The following is a 20,003-nucleotide window of genomic DNA, read 5'->3' as shown; positions in this document are numbered from 1 at the left end:
GGCCTGGAACAGAGGAGACTGGGGAGCCTGGGCCCAGTGCCAGCGCTTAGGGGACAGGGCCGCCTTGCTTACGTGGACAGTTCGGCTGTTTCCTGAAATTAGAGTCAAGTTGGGAAAATCCAGAGCTTGGTGGGGACCTGATGGGCCTGCAGCAGCTGAGGGACTGGATGAACAGTGGGTGTGGGTGGAGGGGGGTGCTGGTGTGTGTTTGTTGACATTGTTCTGGGGCATCTGAGCACAGCTCTGTCCTGTGGCCGGTAAGCAGATGTCTCTGGGCCATGGGTGCACTCCTTGTGTGTCTGCACATGTGATTGTGTGTTTGTGTGTCTTTAATCAAGAAGACGTAACTGGCAGGACGCCAGGGTTCCCGGCTGGCACAGAGCTGACTGCTGCCAAGGGCCTTAAAGGCACAATGGCCATTTGGGGGTGGGAGTAGGAGGGCAGGAAGACTAGGGAGGGCGAGGTGAGGCTGCCCAACATCTGCTAGCCTCAGGGCCTCCCTCCTCTGGGAATGAAGGCCTTTTTCAGCAGCAGCTCCCGGCATGGGAAGAGAGGGTGAGTCAGGTGCCCAGAGCTAGGGCAGGACCTGGCTCTGACTTTCAGGGCCTTGCAGTGCGAGAGGCAGGGTCCCTGGGTCTCCCCCCTCCACACCTAAGCTCAGGTAGGCCTGCATGCAAGGCTGTGCTGGAGAGCTGGGCCCTGTGCCCTGTCTCCCGTGTATCATTTCCGTCACTTCTTACTTGCCAGTGTGTGTGTCTTGTGTGTGTGTGTGTGTGTATTATAACTGTAAAAAGCCTCAAAAATCACTTCCCTATCTGGAGCCTCAGCACTCTACCCCACCTTGGGAGACAAGGCATCACCTCCTGAGGGCGGGTGGGCGTTCTGGGGTCTGGTCCAGACTTCCAGCAGAGAGGAAGGGGAGCAGGGCGCGGGGGGCAGGGCTGGGGAATTGGCTTTGGCCTGAACAGGTTCACTGCAGAAGGTTCCTTCTTGCTTCGCCTCTGGCCTTTCGTTGTGGTGGCTGCTGCCAAGGAAACAGCCGGCAGCCTTTCCCTGGCCCTGCTCAGGCACATCAAAGCCTCCTTTTCCTCCTTGCAGCCCTTGGGATTTGAGGTTGGGCTTTTCCGGAGACTCAACCCAGGTGGGAGGCCAGCTTTCGAATGCCTCTCCTGTACCTGGGTCATTCTGGAAGCTTTACCACTTAGAAGGTGTGTGACTGGAGGGCAAACTGTGGAGCCTTTTTCCTTGGAAAAGTGAGAGCAACATAACCCATCGGGATAACTGTGATAATTAAGTTTATTAATTGTCTAAGCATTTTTATGCCGAGCCCTCTGCTTAGTACTGGGGAGCTGTCAGTGGAGTAGTTGGAAGGAAGAGAAATAAAAAGGTAAATAAGGCAAAGCTCACAGCCTAGGAGGGAGACACACAGTAAACAAATAATTAGGTACCATGTGAGGAGTGCTCTAATGAGATAGGGTGTGAAAGTGCTTTGTAAACAAATGTGGTGTGCGGTGGACTGGGAGATGTGAGTGAATGCTGGAGTGGACTGCAGGGCCAGCCTCCACGTGGGCTCTTGGGGGGCAGAGGTTGGGAAAGGGGTGAGGCTGAGGGCCTTAAAGAGCAAGCAGGGCCTGACACAAATGCCTTCCAGGGGTGTATGTGTGTGAGAGAGAGAGACAGACAGACTTAAAATATTCCTTAGGAAACAGAAAGTAGAATAGTGGTTGCCAGGGGCTAGGAGGGGAAATGGGGAGATTTTTGTTTAAAGGGTACAGACTTTCAGTTTGGGATGATGAAAATGTTTTCAAGGTGGATGGTGGTAATGGTTGTACAACAATGTGAATGTACTTAATGTCACTGAATCGTACACTTGAAAATGGTTAAAATGGTAGATTCTATGTTACATATATTTTATAACAACTTTTAAAAGTTTTAAAAAATTGGTCCTTAGAGAAGGTCCCTGTGTCCGTGCTCCTGTCCTCAGCCCAGGGCTTTTCAACAACAGCACCCTCCCCCTTTGGGGCTGCATGATTTCTGTGGTGGGGGCTGTGGTGTAGGGTATTTAGCAGCATCCCAGGCCCCTACCCACCAGAAGCCACAGCCCATGCCTACCCCCACCCCCCGCTGCCCCCACAGTGTGGTGACCAAAAATGTCTCAGACATATTGCCAAATGTCCTCTCAGGGGGCAAAATCCACCCCAGCTGAGAACCATTGCCTTCACTGCTTGGAATAAGCTGCTCACAGGAGAGGTCCAAGGAGCAGGTAGGCAGCAGAGAAGCAGGAGGCATTACCTTGGGATGGAGGGGTCTTGCTTGGAAGGAAGGCAAAGGCCAGCAAACTCTGAGGGGGCCCCAGGAAGTGGTAGGTCGCGTTTGAAGACCCAGAGTGAGGCATGTGGGGGTGGGGTAGGTGCACAGTGGGTGACAGAGTCTAGCTTTACTCCACTCGGTTGTGCCCACCCACCCAAAGGAAGAGAAGTGAGGGGGCCCATGGCTCCCATTCCCCTCCTGCCACCACTCCTGACCCCCCCTCCCCACCCCTGCAGGTGAGAAGCTGAGGAAGTAGAAATTGTCACCTACAGCTGCTGGTGGTGCCTTCTCAAAGGGCCAGGGGTGGGGTGGGGGGGCTTCTGCTGCCACCCCTCCCCTCAACCCCTCCCCTCACAGGAGAAACGAGTGTCTCAGAGTGTGTTGTGTCTCCTCCACTCAAGGCAGTAGTAAAGAGTAAAAGCAAACAAAACCAGATCTTTAACCAGTTAGGTCTGACATACAACAAAGTTGAGACTCCCTCTAGGCGTGTGGACTGGATGCTCTCACTGTGACCTGGTCTTTGGCATTAAGGAATCCATTATGAATACTGAACACCTTAGGTGTCCTACTCCAACACGCAGTCTAACCCAATGAAGCAATCTCGTGCCTGCTCTGTGGCTAGTGGCCACAGAGGAGAGGAGGGGGCTGAGAGGAGGTAGGAGCAGAGGAGGAGAAGGAATCAGGAGGGCGCAGGCCGGGCTGGGGTGGCTGCTCCCAGTGGCTTCCAGGTCTACTCCTCTCACCTGAGGTGGAACATCCAGCTCCCCACTGTGGACCTCCTTCCTTCCTTCCTCTCCGTGGTTTCTTCTGGGTGGATCTGACCTGCCCAGTTTCCACACCTCAGAGAGAGGGACAGTGAGGGCCCACTAGTCGCTGGGGGTGAGGGGGGTAGTTCTTCATGGGTTAGCTGGATCTCGAATTGACGGTGGTTAAGTCAGCAGCTCCCCTAAGCTCAGAACTCCAATTGACTCAGGCTGTTGGGGAAGGGGGTTGAGGGGGAATGGTGAGATCAGGGCAGATTTCAGCCCACTTGAACTGACCCCCTGGGGCTGGGGCTGTGCAGAGCGCCCCCTGGCGCCTCCTCCGCCCACCTCTAGAAGGATGGTGTGTCTCACCCTCTTGCAGGCTGGGGGTCCCTCCGGGGCAGGCCTGAGAGGGGTCTCCAGTCAGGGTGGCTCAGGACCTCGGGGCTGGGTCGGGTCTCAGATCAGGTACTCCTGGGTCTCTATGCTCTGGAGCCGGCAATCAACAGGAAGTGAGTCCCAGGGTGAGAAGAGGCGGTGTGGTCCCCGGGCAGGAAGTAAGTGACAGTGGCGTTGTCTGAGCAGTCTGTGGGGCTGGGAGCCTACCCTGACTCGAGGTGTGTGTGGGGAAGCGAGTGGCTAGAGGAAAGGAGGACACGGCCATGGTAAGAGATTGGTGCTGCAGACCCAAACTTCTCAGCCTGGCCAGCGGGACCCCCCACTCCCTCCTCCTGGGAGCGCCGTGTCTGGGGCTCCAGCTGGACCCGAGGGGGGCAGAGCACCCCCCCCCCCTCGCCCCGCGGCTCCCCCCAACAAGGCACGCCCGGCTCTCCAGGTTGCCTGGGCCACGTGACTGTGTCACACACAGGAGGCTTGAGGACTGAGAGGACTCATCCGAGGAGGGGAGCTCCAGGCCAGGGAGCCCACTGGCTTGAGCAGGGAGGTGGTAAAGACCTCCTGAGTCCTGAGAGAGTGTGTGTGTGAGTCCCAACACACGGGGCGGCCACCGAGGAGAGGGACAGAGCCTGCTTGCTCCACTGGTGGCCCCGTGTTTGGCCTCCTGGCTCTGCTGGCTTTGGCCTTCAGTGCCCAAGCGTGGTGGAGGACTTCTCCCTTCCCCACCCCACCCCTGAGGCCTACCTCTTCCTCTTGCTGCAGCAACCCCCCTCCACCCCGACCCCACCCCACCCCCACTGCTGAGGAGCACACACATGTGTAGCCTTCCGTGGGAGGGTTTCTTCCTGGAAGCAGGCCTGCCCAAGCCGGTCCAGGTGGCCCCCTCCCCCAGAAAAAGCAGCCTGGCCAGGCCTCGAGGTCCCTCTGCATGCCCTCAGGCTGCTCTGTGTAGGGAACGTCGTCCAGGGCGGACTCTAGCTTTTATTTCTGTTGTTTTCTCCAAGGCCCTGGTCCCTCTCTACCACCTCAGGGGTTTCCTCACCATACAGCAGTGGGCTCATCGCTGAGAGTGTGAATCCCTGGGGCAGAAGCCGCCTTGGAAACTGCAGGGCCTGGCAGGGAGGGGCTGGGGAACCCAGCACTCCGTCAAGCTTTGGGGTGTGTTCTTCAGGGGTATAGCTCTCTGGAGGGAGTTTGGCAGGATCTCTTTCCTCACACTTGGATGGGCAGACCCTCTTCCCCAGCCAGGCCACTTCCGGGACTCTGGCCTATGGAAATTCACAGGTGCACAGAGCCGTAAGTGCAAGAAGTTCTCTCCAACAGAAAGCCAGTCGGCCCAAAGCCCACCACTAGGAGAAGGTTTGAATAAATTAAGGACCATCCTTTCCATAGAATGTTGAGCAGCTGAGGCAGAGTGAGCCAGATCCATACTCGCTGGTATGGAGAGATGCCCGCTGTGCTTGTGAAGTGAAAAAGCAAGTTGTAGAACAGGATAAGTCATATGATCCCTTCTTAGGGGAAAAAAAAAAATTCTGGATCTGGATGTGTGTGTAAATACATGTGTATAAACATGCAACTTACACATGACTGTAGACGCGCAGGCAAAAAAGTCGAGAAAAGATACTCGCCAAACTGTTAATGATGGTTCACCTATGGGGAGTGACTCTGGAGGTAGGGAATTGAAATAGGGGCTTTAGCCTTTCAGTGCTATTCATTTTTGTGTGGTTAGAATTTTTGTATGTGACTGGCTTTTATAAATAGAAAAAAATGACTTGAAGGAAACCTTCCTATAGGACCAGTCATCTCACCTTACAGGTGGGGAAACTGAGGCACACTCTTGAGCAGCACCTTCCTGAGGTTTTTGCTGAGCTCGTGCCGCTCCCGCCCTCCTCTGGGCACTGATTCTGCAGGGGAGCCGGCGGGCAGGGCTGCGGCGGGTGGTCCAGTGCCCACGGGCGTGGCAGAGCGCCAAGCACAGGGGGACTCCTGTCTCTCCTGCCCTGAGTGGACACCTCTGTCCCTTTTGAGATGTCCTGGCCTACCTGCCCCCAGATGGCTGAGGGCCAAGTGCTCGCCAGGCTCTGTCCTCGCAAGGTGTGTGACCTCGAGCTAATCACGAAAGTCTCCGAGAGCCTAATTGGGAGGCTGGGTGCTCTGAAGGTAGCGGGTGAGAGGGAGCTTTGCCCACCATGCAGTGACACTTAGGAGGGACGGTTATGACAACTCTCAGTGTGGTTCCCGTAGCAAGCTCAGTTCTGAGGCTCTTGGGGACAAAGCATGACACTTCCTCTTGGAGGGGAACACGGCACCACGTACTCCAGAAGACTTGCTGCAGGCCACTGTGTGCTGCTGGCCAGGGGGCCTTGGCTCTCCTGGGGTCTGAGCGCCCTCGAGAGGCTGTGGGGCCAAAGCTGAGGGAAGGAACAGTGCTTGGTTTGGGGGAGAGGAGGCCCCCCCCTTTCACCCTCCCACTCCACGTGGCCAGGCAGCAGCTCAAGAGACCAAGAGGACAGCCAGAGGGGCATTCACACAGGAGTCAGATCAGCCCCGGGTTACCTGGAATCCTCTGGGGAGGGGTCCTGGTTTGAAGTGGGGATAGAATGAGGAACATTCGTTTTCAGTGGGGGCCACAGAGAAGACTTGGGGACCTCCCCCCGTCACTTCAGTGAGTGGGGGTGCTGTGGGCTGGGGTACAGAGCTATAAACATGTTAGTAATGAAGACAACTAGCACTTATACAGGGCTTCACAGTTTACAAAGCACTTTCTCATACATTTTCCCGTTTTCTTCACTGGCGTCCACAGACCTTTTGACTTCAGAGGGTGAAGCCCTTGAATCCGAGAGAAAAAATTGTGTGTTTGACTGCATACACATTTATGTGAACACCATTTTCTGGACAGACGGTGTGTAATTTTCGCCAGAATTGCCAATGGGCCAATGATGCATGAGGGGCTGAAACCACTGGTCTAACGCTCCCCTCGTGTTTATCTTTGCAGGTGGAAAGCAGTGACACACCGAAGGACCCTGCCGTGACCTCCAAGTCCCTGTCCATGGCCCAAGACTCAGGCCCCTCAGAGCTGTTACCCAACGGGGACTTGGAGAAGCGGAGTGAGCCCCAGCCAGAGGAGGGGAGCCCCGCTGGGGGGCAGAAGGGCGGGGCCCCAGCAGAGGGAGAGGGTGCCACTGAGACCCCACCCGAAGCCTCCAGAGCTGTAGAGAATGGCTGCTGCACCCCCAAGGATGGCCGGGGAGCCCCTGCAGAAGAGGGTAAGTCCCGGGCACAAGGGGGGCAGCCTCTGCAGGGCTGGCTGGGATCTCCCTGAGGGTTAGAACTCAGGACCTGGGAGGTCCCAGGAGGCACCGGCTGGGTGGTGGCTGAAGGTCTACTTGCCAAGGCTATGTGCCCTGCAGGCTACTGGCTGGATATAGCCTGCGCACATTTTATTTGACCCAGGCAGTATTTTAAACATTTTTTTTTAAAAAATTAGTTGCCAATATTTCGAAATCAAGAAATTTCACATAAAAATCTGGAGTTTTGGCTTCTCATGAAAAAAAAAACTAGATTTGATACAACAGTGAGTTTGCAGAATGCTAGTGGTTGCTGAACTGGGGTGATGGCTGTCTCCCCACAGGCTGGTTGTTCCCCTTGCTTTCCATCAGCCTTGGCCTCGCCTGCTGACTCGTCCACAAGACCTGCGGCTCTTAGGGATCCACACATTGGAAGCCCCTGGCCTGGGCGCTCGAGGGCAACAGGTGCCCTTGTGGGTGTTATAAGCCCCGTCAACCTTTCCCAGTGCAGATGTCCTGAGCCCACCACAGTTCAGCCGAGGGGACTGAAGTTCAGTGGTGACAGAGTAGGGGAGGGGTAGGGCAGGTGGGGGTGGGGTGTGCACTGCCCAGCCCAGACCTCTTCCTCTAGGGACTTTTTGGCCTCGCCCTGGAGCCCTGGAAAGTTGCCCACTTTTTTCTTTCAGGTTAAGCCAGCGATTTCAGGGCCAAGAGAGCTGTAAACATGTTCGTAATGAGGACAACTAGCATTTGTACAGGGCTTCACAGTTTACCAAGCGCTTTCTCATACATTATCACGTTTGATGCTCCCAGGGCCCTGCCAGGTTGTTTTGCATATGTGCATTTTAATTTCAGAATGCCTTCCTTCCAAGAGTACATGATGGGGAGTGAGTCAATCGATTAATTGGCGTGACTTAATTTCGCATGCTTCCAAACCTCATATTCATGCACGGTAGAGAGCATCTCCGGAAGAGATTTCCCAATTTATTAAAAAAAAAATCTTTCATTCATTTACTATTCAACTAATATTTATGATGCTCCCACCACGTGCAAAGGGCTTTCTGAGGTACTCATTCTGCATCTGTGGTTTTATTTACTCTCTCAGTCTTCTTCAAGAGGTATTATGAGCCTCATCTTAAGGTGGGAAAAAATCAAGGCTTAATAAGATGCAGTGACTTTCTCAGGGACCCCAAGCCTATTGGTAGATTCGGAATTCATTCGTCTTGGTCTCTAGCTTCAGAGTCTGTGTGCCCTTCCCATGCTCCCGGCTGTTCTGGGGGGTGGGGTTGATGTGGGGGCTGTTCCTGAACTCAGCACCTCTGGGGATGTGTCCTGACACGCAGAGGAGTGGCCATTTGGCCTGATTTGAAACAGGAAGAAAGGGAGAAAACACCATCTCCCTTTACAAAGGCCAGATGTGCAAGAGCAGAACTGGGAACCCACCGGCCCTGCCCACCAGACAGGCAGCTCCTGGGACGCCATCATAGCTTGCACCCAGCTGAGGCCTAGGGCTGGGGCAGGCCTTCCTGCCTGTTGGGATGGAGCCAGAACTGTGAGGCTGCTCTTAACTCATGAGAGTTTGCTTTCGGTTTGGGATTTCCCTGTCCTCCGTTCTCAGGAGCAACTTCTCTAGTTGGTCAATAGGGGTTTATTAAACACTTACTTGATGTGTGCCGGGATCTGGGGAAACTATCACGAACAAAAACCTGGTTCTTGCCCTGGAGGACCTCAACAGTCCACTGAAGAGATGGACATTAATGAGAAATGCACACTTACAAGTGTGTGTTTATACACAGAGATAAGTTCTCGAAGGGAAAATAAACATGGTTCTCAGGAACTGTAACAGAGGAGCCCCAGACAAGCTGGGCTGTTACACCTAAGCAGAAGAATGAGCTGGGGTTTACCAGGGGAGGGGAAGTGCAGGGAGGGGGTGAGAACAGGTGGGAGGGAGCAGGGTATCCAGGGACCTGACAGAAACCCACAAGTGTGGAATGGGGGGAGGGAGGGAGAAGGGTGTGTGACAGGGGGACAGCAGATACAGCCAGCGCAGCTTCAAGGCTGCCCTCTCAAGGGGTGACATGATCCGCTTTACGTTTTGAAAAGATCTCTTTGCCATCTGGATCCTGGGATGGAACAGAGGGGCCGGGAAGCAGGATGAGCAATCAGGCGCCGAGGGGAGGATGGCAGATCTGGAGAGCTGTGGATGAGCGCCAGGGACGGGAGGGGGGCGGGCAGAGATGGTGTCAGGGTGACTCCTGGGTTTGGGACTTTCGCACGTTGAGTGGATCCTTCTCAGACTCTTAGTGCAAAGTGCAGTGGGTGAAAACGTCCCGTGTGTCCTTGATCTCCAAAATTTGGCCTTGGAGCACTCCTGGGTGGCCTCAGCTATTGAGGCTGTGGAGATGCTGGCAGGGATCAGAGCTGGGATCCCTGAAGGTCACGGTGAATTGCCTGGATGCTGAGACTGGTGAGCTGGTACCTAGAGGGGTGGGCAGTGGCCTACTGGAGGCTTGGCCACCAGTCCAGCTGTCGGCCCCATAGAATGCATACGCAGCTGCTTGGTTCCAAGAAGGAAGGAGATTGAGTCCCCAGGGAGAAAGTGACTTGGCCAGGTTCTCCTTTCAGTTCCCTTCATTCCCAGGTCTCTTTTCAGGGGCCCCATCTGTCTCTCCCGGAATCCCTCTCATTATTTCCTACACAGGAAACATGGAGGACTTTAAAGCAGTCTTGGCCTGCGCACCCTCCTGTGTGCACGTAGGAGCCCCAAATCCTGATAGTACAGCCAGGAGAAAGGAGGAACAGGGGAGATGATGAGTAATAAGGACAAGAGCCACCTGGACAGGCAGGAGGTGGCCTTGGAACTGCTCCTGCACTCCTAGCATTAAGGCCATCATGATGATTGTAGTAATGATGGTAATGTAGCTTTCTTTTTTACTGAATATTAACCATGTGTTGAGTGTTCCATGTTCTTGCTACTCAAAATGGTCCATGGACCAGCAGCGTCTCCTGGCATCATCTGGCATGTTACAAATGCAGAGTCTCCAGCCCCACCCTAGACCTACTGAATCAGAATCTACATTTGAAAGACAGCCTCATGATTCTGAGGCATGTTAAACTTTGAGAAGCCCTTCTCTTTATGTAATTCTCTCATTTAATCCTTGCGAGCATCTAAGGAAGACTTTTATTATCCCCATTTTTCAGATGGGGAGACTGAGGGTTCAGACAGGTTAAGTTAGTTACTGAGATTATACAACCTGGTGAAGGGCCAGATGAGGGTCAGCACAGAGCTTCTCTCTGCTTAGACTGACACACTAGTACTGGGCTAGTAACTACCCTCTGAGGCCAGCCTGACCTCAGTCCTGTCATTGGAATTTTGGTTCATTTTAAAGGGAATTTGGGGGTGACCCCTGGCAGAGTATAGCCTCAGACCAGCAGGTAAGTGTTAGAAGCACTCTGGCCTCCCCTGCCCCCAGGACCTGAGATGCCCCAGGGTTATGTCCCAGCCTGCCAGGGCCATCCTGGAAGACACACAGCCACCTGGCCCAGCCTGCGACCCTGGGTCTGGGCAGGGAGCAGATGGACGGCAGAGGGAGTGTCCAGAGAGCAGCTGACCACCCCCTGACTCAGGACAAGTGCTGCATTCTGAAGCAGCCCAGTTGGTTGTTTTGCTGGGCCGGGCTGGAAAGTGTGTGTGCGATATCACTCAAGTGGGCATGCGCGGAATCTGTCAGGGAGAACATTCCAGAAAGAAGCCAGTTGGAAACCGCATGAGGAAAAGTAGTTCTGTTTCGGGGAGCATGGGGGCTGGGGAAGGAGGAAGAGGGGAGCCTCAGGGCGGTGCGATGTAAAAAGGAAATAGCCGGCTTGGGAGTCAGGAGCCCTGAAATTGGATCTCAGCTCTGGTAGTAAGTCCCTCCGCTCCACAACCCGCTCCCCCGAGCCCCGCGCGCCTCAGTTTCCCCCTCGAAGGGCAAGACAAGTACTCCATCATCTGGACAATTCCTTTCAGCCCCGATTCTCGTTAATTCTAGCGAACAGAGGATTCCCCACAAGCCAAAAGCCAAGGAGGGTCCCCCGGAAGAAAGGTCCCAGGCGCCGCGTGATCCGAGGGTGGGCGCCCCCTCCTGGCCGGCCCAAAGCCTCGCCGGGTGGAACGCGGGGGTTCTGAGAGAAGTTGGGGGGCGGGGACCCGGGGAAGGAGGGAGGCCCAGAGCGGGCGGGCGGGAGGGGGAGCCCTGCCCCCGAAAGCGCGAGAAACAGTTGGGGGTGGGGGGGCTGGCAGTGGTGAGGCTAGAGGGCCTAAAGGAAGCACGAGGAAGCGACAGGGAAAGTCCGGTGAGACGTACCTTAAAAGGCCTGCTGTGTACACAGCGCTGGCGAGTTAACACGCGCCCCCGCTTCCTCCCGGCGCCCTGGGCACCTGGCACCGCGGGGTCCACACCTCCCAGCAAACCCGCAGGTGCAGCCCTACCTGCCTTGTCCCCGGGCTCCAGGTCTCCCTCGGTGAATGAGAGAAGGGGAAAGAAATAGCCTCTTCAGGGGCTTGGGGATTCAGAGACCTTCAGTGCTGTGGCTGGTTTCCGCCTCACAGCCAGGAGATGCTAGAAGGGCTGTTTTTTCCGTTTGGGCTCTTTGTCTCCCCTTCACACCGCCCACAACCCCCCCACCCCCCCGCCTGCCAAGTGACCTTGAGCCAGCCTTAGTGACCTTCCTACTTTGGGGCCAAGCTCAGTAATCTTGGCTTCAGACAAAGGAGTTCTGGGGCCCAGGTGAGAGGAGGCTCATCCCGCCCCCCGACACACACCCCAGCCTCCCCGCCTCAGCACCCCCAGTCTCCAGCAGGAAGCTGGAAGGCATAATTAACCCAACCCACAGCCAGGCAGGGCTGCAGACTCCGGAGTGTGCCAGTGAGGAACCGGACCAGCGTAGGAGCTCCAGGACCTTCTGGAGCTTGGGACCTGGAGAAGGACAGGAGAGGATAAGGCCTCCCTGCCCCCCACCTTTAAAGGCTGTACTGCTGCAGCTTCAGCCCCCCAGGGGAGCCTTCCCTTCCAGGAACTGGAGTCGGGGCCAACTGAGGAACCGAAGGGAAGAGGAGGAGGGAAATGCTTCTGAAGCATTAGCAGGGTTATGTACCTATACTCAACGAGGAAAAGGCTGGGAGAGATTACAGAACGACTGTGCAGAGAGTGGGAATCCAAAGCTTCTAGAATAAAGACGGAACTCAGGGACCTGAGAATGGGGTACAGAGGCAGATATTCATGGTAGAAGCACAGTGTTGAGAACTGCAGGAGCACCTTAGAAACCATTTCCAGCATCTTTATTTTCCACATGAGGAAACTGAGTCTCAAAGAGACGAAGTTGCTTCAGTAGTCTTGTTCCAGTTCCCCTCTGCCCCCATCCTCCCACCCCAGAGCATCTTTGCCACACCCCACACCATGCAGTCTGGCCTCCCCTCTAGTAATTGAGCTCTTTTGACTGGGAGTAGCCAAAGGGGCTCTTTCCAGACCCTTCTGTGTGCCTGCCTCACTCCATGGGCCAGAAACCACAGCCCTGGCTTTTCTGTTGTTCCTTTGGGTTTGGGCCTCCAACCCTGCCCAGGTCCTTTTTCTGCCCTGGCTGCGCTCTGAGTCCTGGGGCCAGCATGATATGATGCCCGGCACACAGTAGGCCATCAGGTTTGACATAGGCGAGACCAAATGGTTGGAGAAACCCTATCCCCGAGGCAGGGACCCCAGGCACAAGGTGAGGCCTCTGAGCCACTCCTGTAACTCTGCCGACAGTCCCTTTGTTCTTCCCTCTCCACAGGCAAAGAACAGAAGGAGACCAACATCGAATCCATGAAAATGGAGGCAAGTGTTTTCCTCACCCCCCAGGGGCTCTGTGGATCCTGATTCTAGGAGAAGAAAGCCACCGCTCTGACCGACTGTGGCGAGTGTGTGTGAGGGGAGCCCGAGGTGGCCCCTGGCCCCTTCTGTACTTGTCCCTCCGTGAGGAGCAGAGAAAGTGGGTATGGAGGTTGGAAGGCCCCCAGCGAGGCAGCCAGCTGGTCCCCACTCCAAGACCAAGCACTTCCCCTCCTGCTTTATGTCCTGCCCCACATCCCGCCGCCATCCCTCACTCCTCCCCCCCAGGCAGGGGCTTGTCCCGCACTCCAGGGCCGGCATCTCCGGCCAGGAGTCAGAGCTCCTGTGTTCTGTACGAGGTGAGTGCCTCCTTGGTTTCCCCTCCAGGAGGAACGACCCTGCAGCAGGGCTGTCCATGCCCACCTTAATGCCGGTCTGTCTGTCGTCTCTCTGTCCTAGGGCTCCCGGGGCCGGCTGCGGGGTGGCCTGGGCTGGGAGTCCAGCCTCCGCCAGCGGCCCATGCCGCGGCTCACCTTCCAGGCGGGGGACCCCTACTACATCAGCAAGCGCAAGCGGGACGAGTGGCTGGCACGCTGGAAAAGGGAGGTGAGGTGCCTTCTCTGGCCTGGGCCCCAGCCCGTCCCACAGAACCGGGAAACCGGAAGTTAGCTTCAGCCACCGTCTGCGGCTGTTGTCAGGCCCTGGCTGAGCCTCAGTTTCCCCTTCCACTTCAGGTTAACCTCTCACACTTACAGGGAACTGCTGGCTCCCTAGGCAGTGACTGCGCGTCCTTTGTTATTTCCACAAATGTTACTGGACACTCACCATGCAAGCAGGCAGTGTCTAGGCCTTGTGCATGTACAATTCCTGCCCTCATGGACCTGACATTGTGATGGGGGAGATGGACAGCAAACAAGTAAACAAGAGCTGAAATAGAGGTTAACAAAGGCCTGCTTTAGGTAGGGTGTTGCAGAGAGGCTTCTTGGAGAAGGCGGCATTGAAGTTGAGACCTGAAGGAATAAAAGAGCTGGCTCTGTGAGTTGCGGGGAGGGGGAGAATATTCTAGGCAGAGGAAACAGCACAAGCGAGGCCCTGACTTGTTTGGTTGTGTAAAAGACCGGTCTTCTCAGAGTGAACCAAGCAGGGGAGAGAGTGGGGCCAGACGAGAGGCGGCAAGGGGAGGTAAGCAGAGGCCGATCATACAGAGCCTTGAGATCTGGGCTGAAAGCTGGTTTAACACTGAGTATCCTGGGCAGCCCCTGAAGGTTTCTGTGCAGAGGAGTGATTCGATGTAGATTAAAGGAGCAGCAATGGTGAAGGGGAGGGACAGATCTGGGCTTGCTAACTGATGGGAAGGATGTGGGAGGGGAGAGGATGGACACATGGCCCACAGGGGTTTGGCTTGAACACCCGGGTGATGGGTGTGCTGCTTCCTCAGGTGGGAAGACTAGAAGAGGAATGGGTTTGGGGTTTGAGGGAAGCAAGCGTTTAGTCTGAGATGCTAAGGTGCCCGGATCCCAGAGCGGAGGGAGATCCAGGCTGCAGATGCAAGGTGGGAAGGCATAGAACCACAAACACTGATGAGCTCACCTAGGAGACTGGAGAGAACTGAGACGCATCCTGGGACTTGGTCCACAGAAACCCTACAGTTACGGCCGCATGAGGTAGGGGCAGTGGCAGTAGCCGTACTGAGAAGGGGCCTGGGAGGAAGAGCCGCGTCTCAGAAAGGAAAGAAGCTTTTCCAGAGGCAGTGGCTGCTCTGCCCTGTGGAGGCTGAGTTGAGACAGGCTGTTTGCACCTGCCCATCTGGAGGCAGCCAGTGACTTTTCTAAGAGAGGCTTCCATGCAGGTCAGGAGGGAGACAGCCAGGCCAGGGCTTCAGCAGCGAGAGGCAGTGAGGCGGTGGAGACCAAGGGGTGAAAGCAGTCCCCCCCAAGCAACCACTGGGAGACTGCCCTCCTGTGTGTCTGATGAGCAGAGAGAAAGCGTGCTGACCAGCTGGTGCCAGGAAGGGAAGGGACCCGCCATGAATTGCCACCACCTGGGGCCTTTCACCTTCACTGATCTTTACCCCAGGCCTACAAAGGAGGGTGTTATCCTGTGTGCATTGTGTGAGAGCTTGCTCTAGAGAAAGTTCCGAACCAGGCGGGAAAGAGAGAGGGTGGTGGCTACTTGATTATTTCCATTTCCTCTGGGATCCAGGAAGGCAGAAATTTCTCTCCTGGAAGAGCCTGGAAAAGGGACAATCTCTGCAAGGTCTCTTGAGATTTAAGTGTGGTCTTTGGGATGGAAATTTTGTTCAGGACTTGGGGCTATTCCTCTGTGGTTGGTGGGAGGGGTTTTGCTTTTTAACTACTCCTTATGTGGGGTCTATGCTTCTACTTTCCTTTAGCCCTGGGACCAGAGGCTAGATATAATAACTTTTACACTTGAAGGGATCCCAGAAATTTGATGATTCTCAAACTGTACTTGAAGAACCCTTATGGAGGCCTGCCTTCAGTTGCAATTAAAAAAAAAAAAAAAAAGGCAGTCTTTTCTCAACTCACAGGGAAAAGTAAGATAATAGATACATTTTCTCAATTTTAAAATTGCCGCTAAAATTTATTAAAAAAATTTTTTTTTGGCTGCGCCACGTGGCATGTGGGATCTTAGTTCCCAACCAGGGATTGATTGATACCATTCCCCTGTGGTGGAAGCACAGAGTCCTAACCACTGGACCACCAGGGAAGTCCCCCAACTAAAACTCAGGGTGAGGGATCGGGCACCTCAGGCAGAGCATCTCCAAGGAACTTAAGACTAATTCTGCCTGGGGTCACCTTTGCATCAGCAAGAGGTGGCTTTTGGCTTTTAAAGGATGAACTTGAATTTAGGGAAAGGGGAGGAAAGACGAGGTAGAAAGAGACAGCATGTGCAGAAGTTCAAAGGCACAAGACTGTGTGATCTATTCGGGAATGGAGGTCCATGGTGGTGGATGAAGGAGCACAGGATGCAGGCTCAGGGCTGCAGAAGGATGGCTGGGGAACTGGGCTTGTGTGAAGGCTGTGGGGCTTCACCTGACCCCAGTCTGCCCCTGGTCCACATGCCTCACCTGTAGAGCCTTCTACCCTCAAAATATCCTCCTCAGCTTAATTTTCTTTTCCCATGACCTTCCTGGTCACTCCACACTGTGAGGTCTGCTCTTTACCATCTGAGATTACCTGCCACCTTAAGCTTAAAAAAAAAAAAAGAAATTAAGACGACTTCGAATATCACAAAATAAATGAAATTTAAAATAATTGGATGAGAAAAATGGGGCATTTCCAACCCCTCTGCCAAGGCTGAAGTGGGGATTCCTGCCCGAGCTGGGATGCTCATGTTTGTCTGTCCCATCTCCTATTCTCTGCACCTCTGTATTCGTCCTTGTAAGGATTAAATTCTGCCTTAGTCGTGACCAGGCCCTGCAACAGAACCAGCAACAACTCTCCGTTGTCTCCCTATCATGTCAGAAATCCTCTGGCTGTTTCTCAAAACTTTGGCCCTCACTGTGACCTCCACGATGGCTCCACCCCCTGAATCCCCCACTACCATGCTCTTATAGGACAGTCCCTGTGAGAGACCGGTCTCCCCTTTCTACTTCCTTCCTGCTTTTGTTTCTGCTATACTTTTCCCCTATTCATTCTTCAGGGTTGAGCTCGAGAGCTGCTGCCTCGTCCAAGAAGCTCTCTGGGATCTCCCCAGTCCACACTGCCCTCTTCCCTTCTCTGCACTCCTGTAGTCCTTACTGTTAATATTGTTGGGTTTAGCAGTCAGTTATATTTCATAGAGTATTTTTCACTAACTCTTACATGTTATGTCTTCCCCAGTTAGGCCAAACCTGATAATTGGGCAGGGAGAACAGGCTCTGTGAATAGCCGTTGGTTGGCTAAGCAGCTGGGAGGTGGGTAAATATGAGACAACTTCTCGGGGAGCTCGGACCCAGGCCATTGGTTTCTGGGGGTGCTGACAAGTGTACCCGGAGAATAGTGTGGGGCTGGGGGACTGAGGGCAGGCTCCCACGGGTAAGGCGGTGTCTGAGTCTCCTCCATCCCGCATTCCTGCTGTCCCCACTGGCTCTCCACTGTGCTTGAGCCAAGGAGAACCTACCTCGGCCTGGCAGAACTAGCCCAGGGCAGGGAGTGGGGAGAAGAGACGAGAGGCACCGTCCTCCAGAGGAGGGCAGTTCCAGACTCTTCTTTCTGACTGTTTTCAGAACAGCGTGGCCTGAAGGAGCACTTTAGGCTTAGGAAGGGCTTTTTCACAGGTGTTACCTCACTAACCCTTACGAGTCCGAGGCAGAGGCCTGGCCAAGCGGCTGGAACTGTCATCGAGCCAGATGGCATGTGGGCTCCCTGTGTGTGTCAGTGCTGGTGGTTTTAGGATGCGGTTATAGCCAGGTGATGTTATGACTCTCTTTAATGTCTTCGCTCCAACCGATTCTAAATTTCTTCAGGGTCAGGAAACCATGTCCTGCTGTTCTAAAATCTTGCCTCTTTCCTGGCTTCCAACCCAAATGGAGGGACTCCTGCATCCTCAGATTTACTAGATGTTTCAGTTCAGTTCAGTCGCTCAGTCGTGTCCGACTCTTTGCGACCCCATGAATCGCAGCACGCCAGGCCTCCCTGTCCATCACCAACTCCCGGAGTTTACTCAGATTCATGCCCATGGAGTCGGTGATGCCATCCAGCCATCCCATCCTCTATCATCCCCTTCTCCTCCTGCCCCCAATCCCTCCCAGCATCAGGGTCTTTTCCAGTGAGTCAGCTCTTCACAGGAGGTGGCCAAAGTGTTGGAGTTTCAGCTTCAGCATCAATCCTTCCAATGAACACCCAGGACTGATCTCCTTTAGGATGGACTGGTTGGATCTCCTTGCAGTCCAAGGGACTCTCAAGAGTCTTCTCCAACACCACAGTTCAAAAGCATCAATTTTTCGGTGCTCAGCTTTCTTCACAGTCCAACTCTCACATCCATACATGACCACTGGAAAAACCATAGCCTTGACCAAATGGACCTTTGTTGGCAAAGTAATGTCTCTGCTTTTTAATATGCTGTCTAGGTTGGTCATAACTTTCCTTCCAAGGAGTAAGCGTCTTTTAATTTCATGGCTGCAGTCACCATCCGCAGTGATTTTGGAGCCCAAAAAAATAAAGTCTGACACTGTTTCCAGTGTCTCCCCATCTATTTCCCATGAGCTGATGGGACCAGATGCCGTGATCTTAGTTTTCTGAAAGTTAAGCTTTAAGCCAACTTTTTCACTCTCCTCTTTCACTTTCATCAAGAGGCTTTTCAGTTCCTCTTTACTCTCTGCCATAAGGGTGGTGTCATCTGCATATCTGAGGTTATTGATATTTCTCCCAGCAATCTTGATTTCAGCTTGTGCTTCTTCCAGCCCAGCGTTTCTCATGATGTACTCTGCATATAAGTTAAATAAGCAGGGTGACAATATACAGCCTTTTCCGATTTGGAACCAGTCTGTTGTTCCATGTCCAGTTCTAACTGTTGCTTCCTGACCTGCATACAGGTTTCTCAAGAGGCAGGTCAGGCGGTCTGGTATTCCCATCTCTCTCAGGATTTTCCACAGTTTATTGTGATCCACACAGTCAAAGGCTTTGGCGTAGTCAATAAAGCAGAAATAGATGTTTTTCTGGAACTCTCTTGCTTTTTCGATGATCCAGCGGATATTGGCAATTTGATCTCTGGTTCCTCTGCCTTTTCTAAAACCAGCTTGAACATCTGGAAGTTCTCGATTCACGTATTGCTGAAGCCTGTCTTGGAGAATTTTGAGCATTACTTTACTAGCGTGTGAGATGAGTGCAATTGTGTGGTAGTTTGAGCGTTCTTTGGGATTGCCTTTCTTAGGGACTGGAATGAAAACTGACCTTTTCCAGTCCTGTGGCCACTGCTGAGTTTTCCGAATTTGCTGGCATATTGAGTGCAGCACTTTCACAGCATCATCTTTCAGGATTTGAAATAGCTCAACTGGAATTCCATCACATGCACTAGCTTTGTTCGTAGAGATGCTTTCTAAGGCCCACTTGACTTCACATTCCAGGATGTCTGGCTCTAGGTGAGTGATCACACCATTGTGATTATCTGGCTCATAAAGATCTTTTTTGTACAGTTCTTCTGTGTATTCTTGCCACCTCTTCTTAATATGTTCTGCTTCCGTTAGGTCCATACCATTTCTGTCCTTTATCGAACCCATCTTTGCCTGAAATGTTCCCTTGATATCTCTAATTTTCTTGAAGAGATCTCTAGTCTTTCCCATTCTGTTGTTTTCCTCTATTTCTTTGCATTGATCGCTGAGGAATGCTTTCTTATCTCTCCTGGCTATTCTTTGGAACTCTGCATTCCAGTGGGAATATCTTTCCTTTTCTCCTTTGCTTTTCACTTCTCTTCTTTTCACAGCTATTTGTAAGGCCTCCTCAGACAACCATTTTGCCTTTTTGCATTTCTTTTCCATGGGGATGGTCTAGATCCCTGTCTCCTGTACAATGTCACGAACTTCTGTCCACAGTTCTATTAAACTAGATGTTTAATATGTATTAAATACTGATAACAAGTAATCAGGGGCTTCCCAGGTGGCGCTAGTGGTAAAGAGCCCACCTGCCAATGCAGGAGATGTAAGAGATTTGGGTTAGATCCCTGGGTCAGGAAGATCCCCTGGTGGAGGAAATGGCAGCCCACTCCAGTATTCTTGCCTGGATAATTCCATGGACAGAGGATCCTGGTGGGCTACAGTCCATGGGTTTGAAGAAGAGTCAGACACGACTAAAGCGACTTAGCATGCACACAGGCAACAGTAATCTCTGGTCCACATATTCCAGTCTGTTCTCTCCTCCCTTCTCCCTCCTGCACTCAGAGCCCCCTTCTCTTCCCACAGGCAACACAGCCTTCGCCTTCCTGGAAGTGAGTCCCGGTGCCAACTTGTCTGCTCACTGGACCCGGGACCTTCAGCATCACTTAACCACCCCATCCCCGCCCACCTCCCCTGCCACCATTCCCGCCCCTCAAGCTTAGGTCCCTGCGCTGTTTGTAGGCTTTGGCTGTACTCTGCTGTCCTGTGTGCGTCTCATCTTCATGGAACCCCACTCACCAGTTTGTTTTCTGCTTCTGCCCAACCTGAGCTTGTTCAGCAGAGGCCCTCTGGGCACCTCTGCCCCCAGGGCTTGCCGTGCAGGAGGTACTCTGTAAAGGTTTGCTGAATGAATGAATGACTACTTCTAATCTCAGAGTTGTGTGGGTTAGTAAGGGATATATACCATGTACAGCACAGGGTTAGAATATAATAGGACATGCGTAATTCTTTAAAACAGATTTTATATAAGTATTACACAAATACATTCTTTAAAAAAAAACAGCCATCCCTCCCCAGTGACTTTAATTCCCCTACCAGAGGTATCTGG

The 20,003-nt window shown here is 53.4% G+C and overlaps 1 protein-coding gene across 12 annotated transcripts in view; it reads left to right on the top strand.

Moving 5' to 3' along the window:
* Positions 1-20,003, top strand: part of DNMT3A (DNA methyltransferase 3 alpha) — a 105,991-nt gene that overhangs the window by 47,187 nt on the left and 38,801 nt on the right. For 11 of the 12 annotated variants that reach the window (XR_009694661.1, XR_009694662.1, XM_061154946.1 and 8 more), the window contains exons 4-6: positions 6,445-6,715; positions 12,545-12,588; positions 13,042-13,188. Coding sequence is in view for 10 of the 12 variants with exons in the window: in XM_061154946.1 (XP_061010929.1) it covers positions 6,445-6,715; positions 12,545-12,588; positions 13,042-13,188 (462 nt within the window). In the remaining 2 variants the exon portion in view is untranslated. Of the gene's footprint in view, positions 1-3,628; positions 3,719-6,444; positions 6,716-12,544; positions 12,589-13,041; positions 13,189-20,003 lie in introns of those variants that run through there. The other variant, XM_061154950.1, reaches the window with a different exon arrangement.

The sequence above is a fragment of the Dama dama genome, chromosome 11, assembly GCF_033118175.1.
Source record: "Dama dama isolate Ldn47 chromosome 11, ASM3311817v1, whole genome shotgun sequence".
Classification (NCBI taxonomy): domain Eukaryota; kingdom Metazoa; phylum Chordata; class Mammalia; order Artiodactyla; family Cervidae; genus Dama; species Dama dama.
Note: the sequence above shows the minus strand (reverse complement) of the source record. Positions and strands in the feature narration are given on the sequence as shown.